The 21,586-nt window shown below is 42.6% G+C and overlaps 1 protein-coding gene across 2 annotated transcripts; it reads right to left on the bottom strand.

Annotated features, from left to right (window-relative positions):
• Window positions 1-16,489: 16,489 nt before the first annotated feature.
• On the bottom strand, window positions 16,490-20,188 carry LOC147605457 (F-box/kelch-repeat protein At3g61590-like). 2 transcript variants are annotated; one of them, XM_086793674.1, is made up of 2 exons: window positions 19,356-20,188; window positions 16,490-18,121 (listed from the first exon to the last, which is right to left on the bottom strand). In XM_086793674.1, the coding sequence occupies exon 2, from the start codon at window positions 18,102-18,104 to the stop codon at window positions 16,863-16,865; it is 1,242 nt and encodes a 413-aa protein (XP_086649800.1). In that variant the 5' UTR covers window positions 18,105-18,121; window positions 19,356-20,188; the 3' UTR covers window positions 16,490-16,862. The 2 variants fall into 2 exon arrangements, with proteins under 2 accessions (XP_086649800.1, XP_086649799.1); XM_086793673.1 differs by having other exon boundaries at window positions 16,490-19,196; window positions 19,356-20,184.
• Window positions 20,189-21,586: the final 1,398 nt, after the last annotated feature.

A 21,586-nucleotide genomic window follows, 5' to 3' on the forward strand; every position in this document is an offset into this window, starting at 1 on the left:
AAAGGCAGGGGCCAAGGAAGACATGTGGTAGGGGGAGGGATAACAAAAACCCTAATTCCAACTATATGCTTCTATATCCATCAACATCTCTCTCTGTTTTTTTTTTTTGGAACGTGGAAATTTTGATAGGTCTCCTTGTAAAATTTTTTTGATAGGTCTCCTTGTAAAAAATTTTGAGATGAGAAAATATAAAATTGAGAAAGGGGCAGTATAAATTGCTCCCCTTTCTCCCTTAGCCCTCTCCCTCTTGTCCTCTGGCCATGTGGAAGGGGGAATATCTTGTGTTTAATAAGAGTATAAACTCCTCGCACAACTAGGATTTCAAGCCACCTTCATTAGGCTTAATTAATCAGTTTTGCTACTTCATGTCAGAGCATATATATTATATATTATTATATTATTATATATTATGTATATATTTTATTATTATATATTAATATATATTATATATATAATATATATATATATATAATATATATAATAATATAATAATATAATATATATATGCTCTGACATGAAGTAGCAAAACTGATTAATTAAGCCTAATGAAGTTGGCTTGAAATCCTAGTTGTACGTGGAGTCTAGTTACAAATACGATTTCCAAGGATTCACTCCATGAGATTATTGCCATCAAATAGAACACATTGCAAAAAAAGAAGGAATAATATTGGGACACCAATGAGGTTTTCCAATTGTTTCCTCTATTGGAGAATTTGCAAGATAAATGATTAGTGAACCTCTCCTCTTAGAGATTGGGTAAGAAGGCACTTGGTGTCTCAATATTAAAGAAATATTTTATCTCTTCTTTGATCAAATATATGCATATGGGTAATGACAAAGGGAGTTTTTAACATTGTGCCCAACTTAAGGGCAAGCAAAAGAAGGAATAATATCGAGACATTAATAAGATTTTCCTATTGTTTCCTGTATTGGAGAATTTGTAAGATAAAGAATTAGTGAACCTAGTCTTAGAGATTGGGCAAGAAGGCATCTTGTGTGTCAATATTGAAGAAATATTCTATCTCTTCTTTGGCCATATACATGTATATGGACAATGAGAAACTGAGTTTTTAACATTGTGCGCAACTAAGGGGCAAGCACAAGAACATATGATGAAAACCCATCCTGAAAATCGAGCACAATTTTTTGAACGAATAGACCCGACTTGGGATTCTATTTTTATAGAGATTTTTAGGAAAACAGTTACATTTTATAGAGCCTAAAGCTAACCAATTTATGAAAGAGCTTAGGAAGAGGGAGAGAGAGCCTTCTCTGATTCCCAATGTAAAGCCACATTTATTAGGCTTACCTCCATGGATGCAAATGTAAGAGGTGAAAGAAATCTCCAAAGGGATGTGGGATGTTGGAGCCTCTAGTAAGTTCTTGAAATTCACATTTATAGTCCTCCCCTAGAGATAGAAAGCCTTCATCTTCTCTTCATCACATAGATTGATCTTCACAGTGTGACATATGATGAAGGGTACTCATGCCATGTGATGTATTAGTATATTAATGCAATGTTTCCACCTGATTCTTTTGATGAACACATGTGTCGATATCCTTTGGCAATGAGTACACTAATAACATTGACAATGGATTTTACTCCCATGGGACTAATGCACACTGTTGAATGTTCTGAACTAGTGGGAACCAATAGAACAACCCGAGTAGAACATCATGTCCACCCTACACCACATGTAGGAATGGTTTTTATTGATGATGTCATCAAAATAGCTAGAGCTATTACAAGAGCAGTTACAACTAGACAACATGCTATTCTAGAAACATGTGCTCCTCTAGTCCCCGGAGAAAGATGACAAAGGAAACTCTAGGTTGTGGAGTATCTCCAAGGCCATGATCTTGTTTTGTGTTGATACCACCCATGGCCATCTTGAAACTTGAACAAGTTTATAAAGTCTTGGGAGTGAATGATAATCCCTCAAGGATTGGATCATTTGGATTCACCCTTGTGCATGAAGCTAAAAAGTGGTTTTTAACACAAGAAGGCAAAGAAACATACAAAGATTTGAAATAAACATTTTTTATTGCTTATGCTGCCAAGACTAGTGTGCCAAGTGGAGTTTAGTAAACTATCTAAATACACTTAAGCAAAAGGAAGGAGAGATGATATATGAGTACTTAACTAGGCCAAGTATATCTACAATAGGTGTGAGCATGAAGAGAGACCTAGCCAAATCCATCTGCTTTATCTCTCTTTATTCTCAAAGATAGAGGACCTTCAATAAATGTGCATTAGATACAATTGAAGATAAACCTAGACAAATTCGCTTAATCTCTATTTTTTTAGAAGTTTTACAAAGTAAAAGATTTCATGATGTGCTTTATGCTCAAAGGCACATAATATTTAATAAATGTGTATTAGATACCATTGATTAGGATGATAATTTTGTGGGGCCTCCCAAGGAAATACATAGCTCTATGGCTCTAAGGAATCATTCAAAATAGGTTCTAGAAATGATTGATCAGGGGGATAGAAGGTTGAAGAGAAGAAAGAAGACTGTGATCTTGTTGACCAAGCTAACTCTTCCCAAAGAGAAGAAAACTATAGACTATAAAAACCTACCAAAGAAACACAAAGAGTATCCCAATTCCGTGGTGGAGAAGGAGTAAATAAAACAAGCCCAGGTGCTTGTAAGGAAGGTACAAGCTCAACTAGAGGTAGTGCTTGAGTTGGTGGTCGAGAACTAACCATTGACGCCACCTAAGAGTATCCTAGACCCTATTACAAAGTTAATCATGGAGCTAGTAAGGGAAAAAGTGTGCCAAAGGCCGTAGAGAAGTAGAAACCATGACCATTCTTAAGAAGCCTTACACAAAAAGAGCCACTTATGGGCCTTTGTCTCTAGAACCAATCCAACTAGGTTCTACATTGCTAGATATAATGAAGGAGGACTTAATGGGAGGTGAAAGTTGGCCTTGGTGGCCTTCCATGGGTCATCATAATTACCATAATATTTTCTCTAATGTTGACTTCATTACCCCAAGGCACCACCTTCTATAAGAAAGGCTCAATCCACATCCCCTACACATTGGCTACACCTTCGAGTGAGTACAAGCTAAGTGAGTGAAAATATTGCATGAGGGACATAGTAGGCCTCACAACATTTTGGATGAGTTCTTATTTACAAGGAAATTCTCACTTATCTTTGGAGAGACTTATTCAAATGGATTACTAGAAACTTGAGAGCCTACACTCTTGAACCTGAAGAGGAGGAGGACTAACCATGCTACATTAAGAGCTCTTTTTCATACCTAAGACAAAAGGACAACCAAAAGTGCCCATGAACAAGCTGGGACAAACTACTTTGAAAGCAATGAAAAAAACACCTTGTTATCTGTCGTTTTATAAAGGCACGATTGTCTTTGCAATCTTGGATGGTGGTGCTGGTGTCAACATAATCACCAAGGATTACTAGGAGACTTGGGGAAGCCCACAACTTGTAGGCACAAGTCTACTAGTTAAAGAGAATGTGGGGGGAGAGCTTGAGTTTCTTACAAGCAAACAAGAGAGAGCAAGACAAGAGAGAGATGGATGGCTGAATTTTCTTCTATCTTCTTTTCTCTACAACCATTAACATAAACGAGAAAAGAGTGCATACTATAAGGGAAAGTACTTTTCTATACAATGTTCAGTCCATAGTGTGAACCCAACTACATGAGCTGTGTTGGATGAGGGAGAAGATGCTCTACACACTCACACAGACACACACGCACACATAGTCGAATGGAGCTTAAAGAACGAGATAGAGACCAAAAGCAAAGATGGAAAGTACTTGATAATGATAACAAATGAGTGGAGTACAATATAGCCCTAGCCCTAGGGCTGATGTGGCTAACACATAAGCATGTGTTCACACACGTGGAAAAAATCCTACCAAACACATGATAAAAAGTGTTTGTGTGTAGGGGATTATTCACACTAGGCAACTCAAATAAGGAGCTGGTTCAACATAAGCAATACATCTCAGCAAAGTAATACATCATTGCATATAGGTATGACTCCAAGACAGCACAACTAAGGAGTCAAATGCATACGTGACCACATACATCACCAACAACAATACACAGCTTGTGTCCCCCCTCAAATGTAACTGCCATAGAGATAACTCTGCTGACAATTGCTATAAAGCATAGTCAATAGAGGACAGATCATCACTAGGATCAATGTTAGGCATAGCAACAACGTACAATCCTGATTCAAATTAAAGATACCAATCACCATTTTCTAAGGGCAAAGGAGGCAAATCACTGCATGTAACTGTTAAAGCGTTCATGTGCAAAATTGGCTTCCTTTGCACTATCAGCTGTAGGGCAGCAAGACCTTGCTACTTCTTTTCCTCCTCACTCTTTTTCTATTTCTAGTAGCAATTCTTAAATGACATGATCGGGTTTCCGATAATAGTTGTATTTCTTCTCAGACTTCTCCCATTCTGGCTCAGAAGAATCTGAATGGATTGGTGCCTTACCCTGAGGTTAAGCATGAGAAGGAGCCCCAGATTTTCCTTTGCTATAGTGGGATACAACAAAAGCCTGATCGGAAGCAAGCATATTGTTCTGATTGGAACGAGACTACTCTTCCTATAACAAAAGAGCTACCAACTCATCAAATGTGTATAAATCTGTATTCCTCTTTGTCAAGAGGCAAAGAGTGGTAGCAAATTCCTGATAAGATTCAAGCAGGCCATTGAGAACTAAAGAGACAAGAGAACTTCAGGAATGACCTCATCAATATTGATCAGCTACTCTCTCAGATCCTTGACACCACGGGTTAGAAATGCATCCATAGATTTACCCTTAGTCAGATGCTCCAAATCAAGCTTTTTTCAGAGATAGGCAACTTGAGCTTCATTGTGGATTTGATACACAGAGGCAAGGATATCCCATGAACCTTTAGCAAAAGTACATGAATGGATGTGAGGAATGAATTGCCATTTTTGCAGGAAAGAGAAATCAGGGTGTGCGCATGCCCATCTTTAGCATCCCATCTAAGTTGTTCTATTGTAGAAGGAACGGGTGTAGGCGGAACAATGCCACTGGAATCAGACTCACTAGTTCCGATAATGGTGGATACACTAAGTGTGCTGATAGCAGATGCATGGCCAACACGCCTTAAATCAGCACCACCAGATATATACACCCACAAGTTCTTTGCCACCAGTATATGCCTCATCATGCATTCCCACATGGGATAGTTGGTGACATCCAACTTATCATAAAAAATGGACAGCATGCTAAACAGATCACTGGTGTTTCCTAACATTTTACACAATAGAGGAATGTGCAAACTAAAGATATATGACACAAGCAATAATTTAAAGTGACTCAGAGTATCTCAAATGTTTGCACAATGCATATACAAACTCACTAAATCAGCAATGTGTAGATTGGAAGCTGTAGGCGGAATCGGCGGACGTAGAATCTCTAGGTCAGAATCTGCTGATGTGGCATCAAAAGGTCAAAAGCTGACATCGAATCAGCAAGTCAGTGAGTTAGAAGCTAATGTGGTAGACCTACGTACACTTGGATCATTGCTGCCAGTGTCACCAAAATAGCCCTAGTTCTCCTTGCACCAAGAGTAACCACTAACAGAATGCTAAGCTCCTCATCAAGTTTCTACTCGGAGAGACACTAGAGTTACCATCCACATATGAGTGGCCTGCTCATAGATCAGGCATAAAAGGTTGATCTATCATTTCCTTTCCTTTGCATGATACATGTGTACCTACATCTGTCCTCAATATACTTGACCATGGACTAACACTGGATCCATTGCTAGAGGACTCTCTAGGTCCACTAAGCACCTGTGAATTGATGCTCTACATGTGAGGCAGCATCATTTCTTCTTACATTTGCATCCTTTGTAACTTTCACTAGTGCATACTAGCTACTTACCTCATCAAAAAGATAACATCTCTACTTACTTGTATCTAATGAGTGGGAGGATTATAACATTTATAGCCTTTCTACTCCAAATCGTAACCAATGAAGATGCATTTCTTTGCCTTTGGATCCAATTTTGCTCTTTTCATCACGAACATACACATATGTAATACACCTAAACACTTTCAAGTGAGACACATCTAGTTTTATGCCTGCAAACTTCTATTCAAGTGTTATACCATGAATAGCTATAGTGGGGGTCTTGTTTATAATGTATAAAGTAGTTGACTGCTTTTGCCCAAAAAAAGTATGGCATATTCTTTCCAAACACATCAAGGCATGTGCCACTTCTGTAATGTGCCTATTTTTCCTTTCTACAATACCATTTTATTATACGGAGTGTACATGTATGTAAATGTCTCTTGATTCCTTGCTTTCTCAAAAAATGCTAAACTCATTGGAAAAATACTCTCCCCTACCATTCGATCTTAGACATTTAATCTGTATAAAATTTTTTTTTTTAACCAAGGTTTTAAATTTTTGAAATTGAGAATGACACCTCACTTTTCTTCTTCATAAAATAAACCCACACTTTCCTCATGTGATAATCAATGAATGTAACATAATACTTGCAGTCTGCAATTGCTGCAATCTTGGTCGGTCCCCCATACATCCAAACGGCCTTATATTGATATACTTTTCATGTGGGAAAGCATGTTTGGCTTGCTTACCAAGATGGCATGGTTCACATACTTATGCATACCATCAATCTTAAACTTTGCTAAACTTGCAACATTAGTTTAGGTCTGCATAGACTTCAGCCATATTCACATGACCAATTCACTTATACCATATGTCAGTATCTACAATGATACCTTTTCATGCACAAACATGGCTGCCTTCACCTCAGACATGTTCACATCCAAAGTAAACATTCTGCCATTTTTGTTACCCTTATGCTATATGTCAATGTCTGTAATGAACCTATCTCATGCACAAACATGGTTGCCTTCACCTCAAGCATGTTCACATCCAAAGTAAACATCACGCCATTTTTGCTGCTCTTTACAAACCAAGCAGCACTGATTTTTGAAGTGTTCCAGAAAACATCCTTGAGGATTAAACCTCATTTGTAGACCCTCCTTAACCACCATCTGTTCTAATAGAAACATGTTCTTTGTAATATTTGGAGCATGAAGTACATTTGCCAACTCATTTTGCCATTCTGCATAGACAATGGCATTTTACCAGCATGCACAATGGGGATGCATAGTATCATCACGTGTTTCTACATAAACCTATAAATATGGGCCCCACTCCCTCTTTTCCTCACTTTCAACCTTCTTTGTAGCCAAACTCTTGCAAAATTTTCTCTTGAGCTCTCACATCCTCCCACACCTTTTCCACCATGACTGACACTTCCGACTCCTCCAGGGAGGTTCTCCACCATACCTCCAGAACAGCAAAGGTAGATTTAAGGAGTATTCTCGGCACCCCACACAGCTATCTCATCTAGGGGAGACTCTTATGAAGTAGGTCAATGGCCACACAGTGCACTCCCTCACATGAAGAATAACCACAAGGTGGAGCACAAGCTCCTATATTTCACAGGGCCATGCTACAGGGCCATTGCATCCGACCCTGCAGTTGTACAAAAGTTGGAGCAACTAAGCTTGGGCAGATTGCCTACTTTGGAGCCATGGGGACGAGGCCTTTACAACAGCTTATATTTATATATTTTATAGAGACCTATGACGCCAATCTTCATACATGCAAAGTTTTGGATAATGACAGCTAGCGACACAAGGTCCAGCTTCGCATTGAGCTCATCACAGATGCCCTACATCTCCCCAACATGGACCAGCAGGCTCACCAATGGCCCCAAGATGACCAGGGGAGTATACAAAGGAAGCCCAAACAAAGATGGGGTGGGAGTAGGCCAACATCACACAACAGGATTTGATCATGCCAGCCCGGGCCTTGCAGTTTTTGCTTACCACACTCGATGGACATATAGATTTATCAGGTGCAGCATGACCACATTGGCATGTGTGCACCAAGGCCAAATGGTAAATTGGGTTGAGTACCTAGGGGCTCAACATTATCTATAGGATATCAACTGGCACGAGGTGAACATCGCATACCTTTCCCTCTGCGCCGATGCTCTTCCCCCGTATTTCGTCGAAGGCCTCCTCATTTTACACCACATAGGTGCTATGAACAGATGCAAGTGATGGCTGCCACCACTGGCATCTGCCAGTTCGACGATTCACACGTCATCTTCCCCTCCCCCTTGAATTATCCTTTGAAGAAGCCAAAGCTATAGAAGGTTTTTTTGAGCCCACAGCCCAGTAGATGCCACCGAGACAACTCCTACATTATCTACAGGATATCCACTTGAACATCGCATACCTTTCCCTCCATGCCAATGCTCTTCCCCCGTATTTCGTCGAAGGCCTCCTCATTTTATACCACAGGTGCTATGAACAGATGCAAGTGATGGCCGCCATCGGCATTTGCCAGTGTGACGATTCACACATCACCTTCCCCCTTGAATTCTCCTCCGAAGAAGCCGAAGCTGTAGAAGCTTTTTTCAGAGCCCACAGCTCAACAGACGCCACCGACACAGCTCCTGCTCCTGACGACCAGGATGGCGGCAACTACGGCCACGGCAGCCTCCCACCCCCATCCCCACGCTCTTCTTCTCTGCCACCTCCCCCTCCATGGCACGGTTCCTCTCCTCCCTCTTCCAGCACCCACAACTCCCACCATCCCCACCCCCCTCTAGCATATCCACCCTCCCACTCTTCCATCCCCAACCTTCTTCTCCCCACATTCATTTTCCCACACCACCCTCACCCCCCTTTTTATCACTGCAGAGCCTGGGAATGCACACCGCCTTCCGCATCATTCCATCCAGCTCCACAAAACCCCCACCCCTCTTTGACACAAGCCTCGCCACCACGAGAGCCTCCACCTTGACAACCCCTCTACCCATGTCACCAATGCAACAACCCTCCCCACAAAACCTCAAAGAGGGAGATATTCCGCCACCACTGGAGCGCGAGGAGGTCGACCCTCCGCTCAACCTTGTTAATTGGCGGCACCCCCCTCAACCGTACGGAGTTCGAGCAGGTGATTGCCATCCTACTCGGTTGACAACTCCAGTAGATCCCATCACCCGCGCATCACGAACCGTATGGACATCCATGTCCTGCATCCTTACCTTGAAGCCAAGCATCACTAGTGGCGGCGAGAACACCCCCCAAGGGCGCATGGAGGATACCATCGGCCACCCGCTGCTCACCCCATCACGTTCAAACTCACAGGCAGAGGCACCCTTTCCTCTTCAAACCTTTCATCTAGGAGACTTATTGCAACGCACCTCGCACACTCCACATCAGCCCCCGAACTACCTCCCTATATAAGACAATGGGCTTGGCATGTTTTCCATGAGGAGCAGAAGCAAAACCCAAAGCTTAAGTTCAACTTTCCTTGGTTCGCTCCTCCGTCAGGCGCAGTAGCCATGTACTGAAGAGACAATGATCCGACGCTTCAACGACTTCATCCGCTCGACCAAGTCCCAAACCGAGCCGTGATCGCACGATCCGCTTCTTCCACATCACGTTGCTAGAGTCCTTTCCACTTTGGGACCACTACCATGAAGGCATGCAGGGTTTGGCCTTTGACATCAACAAAGGTCCCAACCCTCAAGCAGATTTTTGGCTACTATGAGTGCATCATGTGGATGCCCACCTGGCGCCTAACAAACCTTCGAAGACATGATGGAGACCACCTTCTGGACAAGCTACAAGGTCTTTCATCGAGCCCCCCCTACTCCAACCTCGTGCTACAACTTCATCTGAACCTATTTGATCTACTACTACAGATAGATCCTACCAGCTCCGAGGACAGACATGGTGGTGTGCATGCGAGTGCAAGTGAATGTCGGTGTGCATGCGAGTGTAAGTGAATATGCATGCGAGTGCAAGTGAATGTCGGTGTGCATGCGAGTGTAAGTGAATATGCATGTGTAGTGTAAATGGGAGCATGTGTGCACGCGTAGGGGGGAGGGGGAGGTGCACAAGGAGAATTTGCACGCGCATGAGGTGTAAAGGAGTCAAGTCCTAGTTAGATTTTGGAGGGAGTAATCCAAGTAGCGACTCTAAGTAGTTTAACCTAATTATTTTTGAAGTAATCCATGTAATGACTAAGTAATTTTAACCTAATTGTCACGAGAAGGTGCTTGAGGTCACTTGTGACCTTGAATCCTCGAGCCACCTCTGACTCTAGATTGATGAGTTAAAGGTGGGTGTGATTAAACAAGCAACTTGAGGAAAGTTGCATGGCGATTTTCATCCCATTTCTAGGATCAACACTTGTGAAGTTGGAATCCGATTATTAACATCTCCAAGTACACCAAAATTGAGTGTCCACATTTGGCTATCATGTTGGAGAATGCCAAAATGAGTAGTAATACCAATTAGGAATCAATATGTTTTGAATTCATTAACATCTCCAAGTACACCAAAATCGAGTGTCCACATTTGGCTATCATGTTGGAGAATGTCAAAATGAGTAGTAATACCAATTAGGAATCAATATGTTTTGAATTCATTAACATCTCCAAGTACACCAAAATTGAGTGTCCACATTTGGCTATCATGTTGGAGAATGCCAAAATGAGTAGTAATTCCAATTAGGAATCAATATGCTTTGAATTCATTCACTGCATTCACATACATATACATTGCATACTTCACTTACATTTCATGTTGCATTTGGTTGAGATTACGTAAAGTCTCTTTAATATCTAGAAATTCTTTGGAGTTGTTCATTGATCCATGTTGAAGTCAAGAGCTTACCTTAGCCTTGTCAAATCATGTGTTGGGCTTGGCTTAGAGCCGCAATTCTTGATGTGGGTGTGCTATCTTGTTTGTGTTGCGTCCTCACTCCCTTGTCATTGTTCAAGTCAAGAGCTTACCTTAGCCTTGTGGAAGCATGGATACACACACAAGGTGTAGGCACATGCACGTGTGTGGGCATATGCAAGAGCAAATGAATGTGTGGGGTGCACATGTAAGAGTGTGTGGATGTATGTGAAGGTGGGTGAATGTGTGCATATATGAGTGGGTGAATGTGTGCGTATATAGTGGGTGCCTATGCGGGTGCGCATGTGCACATGTGTGTAAAAATATGTAGGGTGGGTTGTACGTGAGTGTGCAAGCAATGTGCATGTGTTGGTGCATATGCGGGGTGCTAAGGTGTGTGTAAGTGTGGTTGTAAATGCAATTGTGCATACACATATGTGTGTGTGCATATGCATGTTGTGAAAATGAGTGTAGTACATGAAAATGTGTGCGGGGGATGTGAGGGTGTGTGCACATGCGTGCACGAGTGACTGTGGGTACCATGCAAGTGTAAGGGTATGGGGTGCACATGTGTGCAAGGGTGTGTGGGTGTGCAACTGAATAAATATGCACGTGAAGAGGTGACTCAATGTGGGGGGTGGTGAACACATGTATGCAGTTAGGGGGGGGTGGTGCACACATGTATGCAATTATGGGTCTTTTGGTCATTTTCCTATTCTCACTTGTGTGCAACCCTCTCTCTCTCTCTCTCTCTCTCTCTCTCTCTCTCTCTCTCTCTCTCTCTCTCTCTCTCTCTCTCTCTCTCTCTCGTTAATCCCACTTAACATTTGTCATCTTGTTAATCATGATGCACTTCTATCCACCATAGTTTATGTAACCCTAATTTCCTATATGGCATCAAAGACATGTTCATCCTAGCCCTAGCCTTCATCCAAACCCTAGCACTCTCTATGATTCACTAACCTCATTATTAATATTTTCTTAATATCATATTAGCATAAGGCTTCTTATTAATCCCTCTTCTTTCTTTTCTGAAAAGAAAACCCCCATACAACTACAATGCTTTTATCTCCCTCGCGATACTCCACCAAATCCAAAAGTTTTTTTGATCAAAACAAAGCTCTTTTAGAGCTCTATCCATAGCTTGAAGGGCTTATCCCAATTTACAATGTACATGCGGCAATAGTCAACGTAAGACAGAGCATTTTTGGTGGAGAAAACAAAGAAATTGACTTCATCACTCATAATCGGGCCAAGTCCTTTTAGGAGAGAAAAGTAGTTTGGTAAGGGCTATCTCCTCCTCATGAAGTTGAGCTCAATTGATGCACAAAAGTACCAGGGAGAAGTATAACAAAAAACACAAAAACGTTACCTTAAATAGCAAAAATTGAGAGGTGTGCTTCAAATTGGTCTAATTACTTAAATGCATTATTGATACATGGTATGAGCTCCAGGCACACCAAATCTCAAGCCCAATTGATGATTGGACGGTGAGATCTGATCACTTCATCAAATTATGTCCTTTATCATTAATCAGTGAATTATTGATGCGCAGTATTCGGGACCATTGATGGTTCAAACCTTGCATTAGGGAGGTGCTCTTACATTATATTGCATCATTTTCAAAAAGCCCCTTGATTTTCACCCCTAATCTCTTGCTCCAACTCATTGTAGTTTTCAACATGTTTACATTAAGGGGGGGAGCAGTCCATTTATCTTTGGTGTGGGTGTAATTAAGCACCTAATCATGTCAAAGTTATAGACACTTATAATGGCATGTCATCTCATTTCCTTGGCCAACTGAGCTTAAGGAAAAACAACTAAACAAAGGTCGACAATGGCAAGTCTACATCAACAAATGAAGCTATAAAGTTCAATGAAGAAGAAAATAAAAAATCATCAAATCAAGCCTTCAAAGAGGCTAACTTTGTTGAAGTTTATGAATGTGCCTTTTAAAGGCTTGTGTGTTCTTCGCCACCCTCAATTCTCCCTACTCCTTGTCTGTCCAAGTTGTTTGATGTACTCCTTATTTGGTGAAGTTGGTGAAACCAAAGCGAAAAATGTGCTTGGTATATCCAAATAAGTCCGGTTGTCTGGAGTACTTCTTGTTTGGTGAAGTTGGTGAAACCAAAGAGAATAGTGTGCTTTGTTATATCCAAATAAGGCTTATTATTATGGATAAATATTTGAGGAGGAGTGTTGGAGAAAGTCAAATAATCATTTATGTTGTTGGTCATGTTATTTATCCCACATGGGAGTCTTTTGATGTAACCTTTTGGTGCCTATATAAAGGCCAATTTTCTAATGTAAAATCTATTGGTCATTTTCCTATGCTTACTTATGTGTTACTCTCTCTCTCTCTCTCTCTCTCTCTCTCTCTCTCTCTCTCTCTCTCTTTCTCTCTCTCTCTCGTGTCAATATTTCACTTATCATTTGTTATCTTGTTAATCATGTTGCATAATCTTCACTTCCACCCACCGTAGCTTATGCAACCCTAATTTCCTATGGTACATGCATGAGGTGTGGGTGTTTGCGTGTGAATATGCGCACCCCACACTCACGCATGTGTATGTGAGTGTGGGGTGCGTGCATGTGCACATGCACGTGCAAGCAAAAGTTAATGTGTATGTGTGTAAGAGTGTGTGCATGTGTGTGAATGTGAGAGTGTACGGTGAAAATACATGTGCATGTGCGTGTGTATGGCTAGGTTTGGTGAATGTGTGCGCACCACGCCCAGCCAAATGTGGATGTTTTGGTGTAGTGCATGTGTGATTGTAAGTGAATGGGTGTGTGCGTGTGAGTGCAAGTGTTAAGGATAACATGCTACCTTGCACACAACAAGGAAAGAGAAGAGAAGAGAGATACATGCAAGGATTGAGTCCGAAGAGTTGCACTTGGCCAACCCTAAGAGGGTTAACTCCTTAATGTGAAGCCGCTAGGGGCTCACTCCAATTCTTCTTGTGTCACCCAAGAAGAGATCCAATAGCTATGTAGAGAGCAAGAAGGAAGGAAGCTATGGAGAGCTCAACCTTCATCTCATGTAACTAGCATGCAAAAGGGACTTGAGGGTAGAGAAGAAGAGAAATGAGAGCATTACCATCTCTACTTCCATACATCGACAATCAAACATGCAAGCAAGTAAGAACACAAGCTAACATGCATCCACAAGCTCAAATGAGAGAGAGAGAGAGAGAGAGAGAGAGAGAAAGAGAAGAGGCAAGCTCAAATGAGACAAATGGGATTGTCCCTTTTCATATTCCATAAAATGACTTATATACAAGAGCTTATAGTTACAATGGCCGACTGCCCATTTACAATTGGGGACCCAAAACTCGTCTTCCTAGTCTCTCTAGCTCTATGTACAACTATTCCTCATGACCAGCATTACACAAGCCATAAGCTCGGTCATCCCATGTCTCTTATACAACAATAAGCGCATTGCGAGGTTACAAAAGATAGATTACAAAGAGTGTAGCCATGCAAAGGTAATGTTAACCAGAATGGTTAACATACCCCCTCATTTTTTGCACTCACACATGCACCACAACTAACCATCCACATTTGGCTAGGTGTGGTGCACCCCACCCAACCATACGCACACACGTGCACATGTATTTTCACCATACACTCACATTCACACACATGCACACACCTAACCATCCACATTTGGCTGGGTGTGGTCCACACATGTGCACCAAACCCAACCATACGCACGCACATGCACACATATTTTCACCATACACTCTCATATTCACACATGCACACACTATTACACACATACACATTGACTTCCACTCATGTGTGCACATGCACATGCGCACACCCCACACTCATGTTCACATGCACGCGTACATCATATGCGCATATTCGCATGCACGCACCCAAACCCCACGCATGTACTATAGGAACTCAAGGTTATAGAAGCTAAGGTGGGTGGAGGTGAAGGTTATGCAACTTAACATCTTACACACACCTAACCATCCACATTTGGCTATATTCACACATGCACACACTATTACACACATACACATTAACTTCTACTCACGTGTGCACATGCACATGCACGCACCCCACACTCATGTTCACATGCACGCGTACATCATATGCGCATATTCACATGGACACACCCAAACCCCACACATGCACTATAAGAAATTAGGGTTATAGAAGCCAAGGTGGAGGTGGAGGTGGAGGTGAAGGTTATGCAACTTAACATGTGTTGATCCTAGGAAATGCGATGAAAATCACCATGAGACTTTCCTCAAGTAGCTCACCTTTAACTCAACTAGAGGGTTCAAGGACCTTACTCCTTTTCAAAAAATAATAATAAATAATTATTATATACTCAAATCCTACTTGTACTCAAGTACAAAGTTGGTGAGTGTAAAGAACAAGCATAAGTACAAAGTAAAGACACTTACAGAGTGGCACTCATAGTTTTTTTTCAAAGAAAGTGGTATAAGCAAGGCCCCACCCCCTTTTTGGAGCTAGAGATGGGGGGTCAAGTTCTGAACTTGCACCTCAACATCTGAAGCCGGAAGCTCTACAAATGGAGATTTTCAAGACTCCCTAGTCTCTTTATATATTTTTGACACAAGTACTCCATTGGCATGCACTACAATTTTGACAAGTCATGGTCTGGGCTCAATGACTCTTGCTCGTCATGGCATTGGATTTTTCTATCATTCAGACTCTTGCTTGTCATGGCATTGGGAGCTCAAGAACTCTTCCTACCTTAGACTTCTAGTGTAAATATCTAATTGGTTAATGAATCTTTGGTCCATCGACATACATATATGAAAACTCATAGGTTCATGAGAAGCTCTCATGTAAAAGAATGAGGATGAGAGATCCAATGTGGGTTGCCAAGAGGTTAGGATGCCAAGAAGAGAAAAAAAGAAACCAGTGAATATCTATTAAACACCATTTGATAATCAAGAAAGAAAGCTCTAACCCATGAGAAAAATTGGTTTAAATTGGGGGGATATGATGTTTTTATAGAGTTCAAAAGAGCTAGATATTTCTTCAAAAGTTGAACCAAGCTTGACCAAGGTTAAATTCACCTCTCCTAAAACTAGATTAAGGTTTATCCTTAACATCAAATTGCCTATATATCAATGTTGGGGCGGCTAGCCACACAAACAATGATTCTAAGTCCAAACCTTCAGTGCACAAAATAAGATCCAGGCAGCATCTACCTGAAGAGGGTCTAATATCAGCGTTGACAAACATATTGGAAGAGATTGACAAGGTTTATTTCTAGCAAGCTCAGCTACTCAACCCCCCTTTGAAAAACCACACTTGAGTGACTGCAAAGAGGAGCAACATGCTGTGCTACATAGAAAACACTGGAGAGATTTGAGGACTTGGATGGCCACCTAAACACATCACTCATTAGTGAGACGGTGAATGCCACTAAGAGATAAAACAAGGAATTGCAGGAGCTTTGAGGTCTTTACAGACACAACTCCCGCCCGATAATCGGGGAGATCTCACGTGCTGGTCCTCATGGACAGGTGGGGAATCTCCTCTGTCCATCCCCCACCCATTGGATGAGCACCTGAGATGTGTTTAAAGACCCTTATTATCTCCCAATTTCAATACACAAACACATCCACAGCAGCTTCATTGGCTAAAGCCGATAAAACCATTGCTTTAATTCATTTCTGTCATGATTAGCATGCTGATACAAACAGAACTGCATGAATACCATAGACTTGAGACTACAACATCAACTGCTTAAGAGCCAAAGAGGGCATTGCCAAATACAAGAAACAATCAGACATATAAGACACTGGATTGTGATCAAATTGACTCGGATTCTTCTAAAACCACATCAGCATATCAATGTTTAGCTCAAGGCAAAGCACCTGTGTGTAGGCTCCCGTAGTGGCATGTTCTACGCATGCTTCGTTCTATAAATCATGAATAACCTTTTGCAGCCTTACTCATAAACATGAGGTATAGACTCAAAATTGGTCAGAAATAGGCCTCCACTACCCAATACTCAGAAGCAAAAATAAGCAAAATAGGGACCATCAATAATATCGAGCATGAGGGTATGTTTGCATCATCAGGCTTTCAAGTGCTCTAAGGACATGCATCCAGCCTGGGCTCAAAGCAAAACCCTGTAAAAAGATGCAAGGGGTGCTTTTTTACCATTGGACATTTCTGCGACCAGCGCCATGATTGATGTTGCATGTCATAGAGAAGCAATTGTGGACTTCCAAAGGCATGGATATAGATGAGATCCCCTGTTCCACTACTTGAGAAAACATCATCAAACTCACCAAAGCCCCTAAAAAACTTGTTGGGCATTCTTGATATCTCTGTCCACTCCGTACCAAGCTCCCAAATTCCAATACCCCGGACAACATCAGACTTCCCAATGCCGCCCACCATGATCAGTTTTTCGTTGCAGTTCATTAACTTAACACAAGTGAGAGGGCAGGGCATTGGCATGAAAGCCACTTCAAGGGTGCCGCTTGATGGCTCATAGGATAACAAGCCATGCCTGCACTCAGCATCTCTGCTACCAACCATGGCTGTAGAGTGAATAACACAATAAAAGATGCCATTGCAGATAACACTATTCTCTCCACCCCTCCAGCCGTTCAAGATGGTGTTAGCCATTGTTCTCCATTTTTGTGATGCAGAATTGCACACTTCAATGCTCAAAGTCCAGCGTGAATAGTCATCAGGCATTTGACTGGACCGTGCAACAACTGTTGTTTGCACTTTGGAGATCTTGTCCACAATCATAGAAACAGCATAATAGTCCGAACACCATCTCTGGGAAGGCTCCGGAATCTTCCACCAAGCCTTAGTCATTGGGTTGCAAATGTAAAGGCTATAGCCATTAGAATTGTCAGCAAAGCAGACAAGCCCATTGGAAAAAGCAGCAAACCAGGTTGAACTCGTTATAAAGGGAAGTGTAAAACTGTGCCATTTCTTTGCTCCAGGGTCATAGACCAATCCATCGGTGTTCTGAGACTCTTTGTACATAAAATACCATGGCCCAGATGAAGCTTTCTCTTCACACAAGCTGAAAAACCGCCTAGATGTGGTGATAGCATTCCATCTCCTGCAGACAGCTCCGGCTCGGAAGATGTATGATACTGGCAGCAATGCAAGGATTTTTTCCAGTAACTCATCGGGGAGGGAGAGAGAGAAATCCTCACCCAAAGGCTTGCTAGATCCAGCTTGAAGGCTTGTGAAATTTTTGATGTGTGAATTGAAACCATAGCCATCAGACCAACCGTCTGTCCAATCCCATTCTTGGTGTTGAATTGCTAACAGCTGCGGTGCAAATGCTTGGGCAAGGCTCTCCATTTCTCTATTGAATCAAGCTGTTATTGTAATCCAGCAGGTGGAGCAAACAGGTGAGGTTTCAACCTCGTATGAAACAATGAAAGATCGGAATATATAGCTGCTAGAGAGTATGCATGTTTCGTGAAGCTTGATCAAAATGGGGGGCAAGGCTTAACCAGGCAAAAGAGAAATGGGGAAAGAGACTCGAAAAGCCAACAAAATGCAAGAGTGACATGCTCTGTATATGAGAGAAATGAACCAAAACTCTGATTCAGAAAGCCAAGGATTGGGTGGGTGTTTGCTGCTCTACAGGACCCAACTCCGATGGAGTAAGAAAGGAGAAAGGGGCCTTAATGATGAGGGAAGCGGTAGGGGCAATAAGTAGGCGATGAAGCCAAGAGCTATGGCCAGTCAAGGGTGGCGCAAACGAAGAGGATTTGAATCGTTCATCTCAAGAAAAAAGGGTGGAGGAGCTATCATTATGATGATCATCATCCATGCGCGCTGTTTGAATGATGAGAAAGCAGCCCAAGTTGCCATTGTTTTGGGAAAGGGCGGCAGGGGCAGCAGCAGGGGCAGGATCGAGGAATTATCACTATCGGAAATTGAGCATGGTTGCTATAGGGGATTATAGGCGCTTCAGAAACAGAAAAGCGAGAGAAAACCTAGGGTTTTTCGCAGGCCTGGCTGGAGGGCAGAGAACGAAGAGAAACCCTAATCGGCAAGTATGGCAAGGACCCAGGTGGGCGAGGTACCCTAATTGCAGAAATGGGCCGCAGGAGAGGACCTAAATGCAGAAATGGACAGGACTCAAATGGGCAGACGACGACCAAAATGCAGAAATGGGCAAACGGAGAGGACCCAAATGCAGAAATGGGTAGAAGGGAAGGACGCGAATGCAAAAACCGGCAAAAGGAGAGAGTGGACTGTAGTACCAAACGCAGAACGGTGATAAAATTCACAGATAAAACGCTGAAATCAGAGGATTTTGGGCGAAGAGATAAGCAAGAAAGGAACCCAAACGGGCAAAATTGAGGACGATTAAATCGAGCAAGGAAGGAAACCCCCGGGCGCGCAGGTCGAAAGGCGAAGTAGGCGGGAAGCTTTTAGATCCTGACCAATGGCGACCATCGCCAAGAAGAGAGGGAATTATAAAAACAAACCAGAAGTTCAGAAAAACAAGGCACAGGTAATTGAAGCTTCTAACTGCGTGATGAGAGGAAGCTAAGAGAGAGAAACAAGAAAAAGAACAGCAGGGAGTTAGGAGTTAACCTGCGCGAGTGCGCCCTGTCTCTGCGAAACGCTGTCTCGTCCGCTCTCTCTCTCTCTCTCTTCTCTACCTTTGTAGTAATAACGACCTACCCGTCTCCTCCTCCTCCTCTCTCTCTCTCTCTGTGTGTCTCTCCGCCTTTTTTTTCTATTTAAAATAAAGGGTTTTCTCTGTATCTATGTATATAATAATGGAAGAGAATGTGTGTGTGGAAGGTCGATAATCGAGCTTCGCCAGGGTCCTCCTTTAGGGGGAGATGCAGATTTGAAAATTGAACCCCTCTTTTGTCTCTGACTGTGTACAGATTCCAGCCAAATGAACACATACACTTGCCCCTTTTCTGCGTGCCCTAGAGCCCTACCGACTTGCTTTTCTCCCTCTCTCTGCAGCCCACTGGCGCCTGGCTCCTCTGCACACTAAGGCCGTGACCTGTCTTGTAGCAGAAACGATCACTATCAATGTGATTGCCCCCCTTTCTTTCTCTCTCTCTGTCTGTGTGTCTGTCTCTCTCTCTCTCTGTGTGGAGACCTAACCCCAACTCTCTCTCTCTCTCTCTCTCTGTGTCTGTCTCTCTCTCTCTCTGGAGACCTAACCCCAACTCTCTCTCTAAAGAACTACCCAACACTGTGTCTCTCTCTAAAGAACTACCCAACACTCTGTCTCTCTCTCTCTCTCTGTGTGGAGACCTAACCCCAACTCTCTCTCTCTAAAGAACTACCCAACACTCTGTCTCTCTCTCTCTCTGTGTGTGGAGACCTAACCCCAACTCTCTCTCTCTCTCTCTCTCTCTCTACCCCTCCTCTGCTTCTTCTTTTTCTCCTGCTTTCCTGTGTGCCCCCCACTTTCCTGTGTGCCACCAACGCAATTGAGCTCTCCCATTCTTCCTTTTCTTTTCTCCTTTATTTCCTTTTGCCCCACCACTACCGCCGGTGAGACCGGACACCACCACCGCCACCACCACCACCACCACCATTGTCACTACTCCCCCACTTTTCTCATTGGGTATGGGGCCTGTCCCTTCGCTTGCCTCGAAATCAACCCGGCCCTCTCTCACCTGTCCTCATCGCCGTTAGAGAGCGCCGTCCTCCCCCTCACTCTTTTCTTATCTTATTAGGCAGGCCTCTCGATGCACTCTCTCCTCAATTTTCACATCCTCTCTCTACACTATCACATCCTCTTTCTAGACACACACACACACTCTCTCTCTCTCTCTCTCCCCCCCCACACACACACACACACACACTCACATGCATCATACCATACCTTTTGCCTTCAAAGCCCCACAGGCTGCAGTGCCGCACACCTCTCCCATCCATCCCATCATACCTAAAACCTATGAAACACCAAAAGAGGGCCTGCCTCCAAAGTTCAAAATTCAAAGTCCAAACCCCATCTTATAATAAGAGATCAAAAGGCCAAACTACCTTAGGGTTGGTCCTTTAAATTCTATGCATTCTAAGCGTGCTTTTAGTCACATCACAATTATTGTCAAAGCTTTTGCATTTAAGAGGGCTTTATACTTTAGTATAAAGCTACAAAAGTATGGCCTATTTTGAAGTTGTAACATCCTCTAGCATCATTACACTTCTAAAGTTTGGAAATTGGCATTGAAGTGTGCACACTAAAAGTGTGCTCTGTTTTGAAGATTAGAGTCTAGATTCTAGAATGTAAGGAAGCCAAAGCACTTCAAGGCACCCTCCACAAGAAAGAATATGCTTAGGGTGGGGATCCGGGCCCGAGCAGATAGCCTAGCACAGATGAATGTTCGAGCTCTATCGAACGATACTCACCCCCCTCCCTCCCATCCCCCAAGTAAGGGGAGTAATTTAATCTAAAAATCCTTGCAAATTGAAATAAAAAATATAAGGCTAGTATTACTTATCCATTTGTATAGTTCCAACTTCCCTCACCCATCCCATGCATGTATAGAAGCTTACTTAGAGTGACAAATGCAATGTGTGGCTTAAGAAAGTTCCTCAACTTTTAAGTAATATAAGGGCTTAGGTGGTAGCTTTGTCACATGTAGCTTGTTCAAGATTACTCTCAAGTTTATTCAACAATAAACTCTTTGAGTAGGTGATAATAGACACTTGTGTAGTGGAAAAGTTGAAAGTCGAGAGTCCCGAGGTTACGGGTTCGATTCCTCCATGTGCAAGCAGTGGCATGCATGGGTGTGAGAGTGTTGATGTTGTTCTTTCTAATTTCCAACTAATTCGAAAAAAGGAGGCGGAGG

Source organism: Cibotium barometz, chromosome 59 (genome assembly GCF_041138505.1).
Source record: "Cibotium barometz isolate CiBa-2024 chromosome 59, ASM4113850v1, whole genome shotgun sequence".
NCBI classification, from domain to species: Eukaryota; Viridiplantae; Streptophyta; class Polypodiopsida; order Cyatheales; family Cibotiaceae; genus Cibotium; species Cibotium barometz.

Excerpts from the sequence above, each read along its gene's own strand:
- LOC147605457 (XM_086793674.1), bottom strand. The coding sequence starts at position 18,104 with ATGGAGAGCCTTGCCCAAGCATTTGCACCGCAGCTGTTAGCAATTCAA.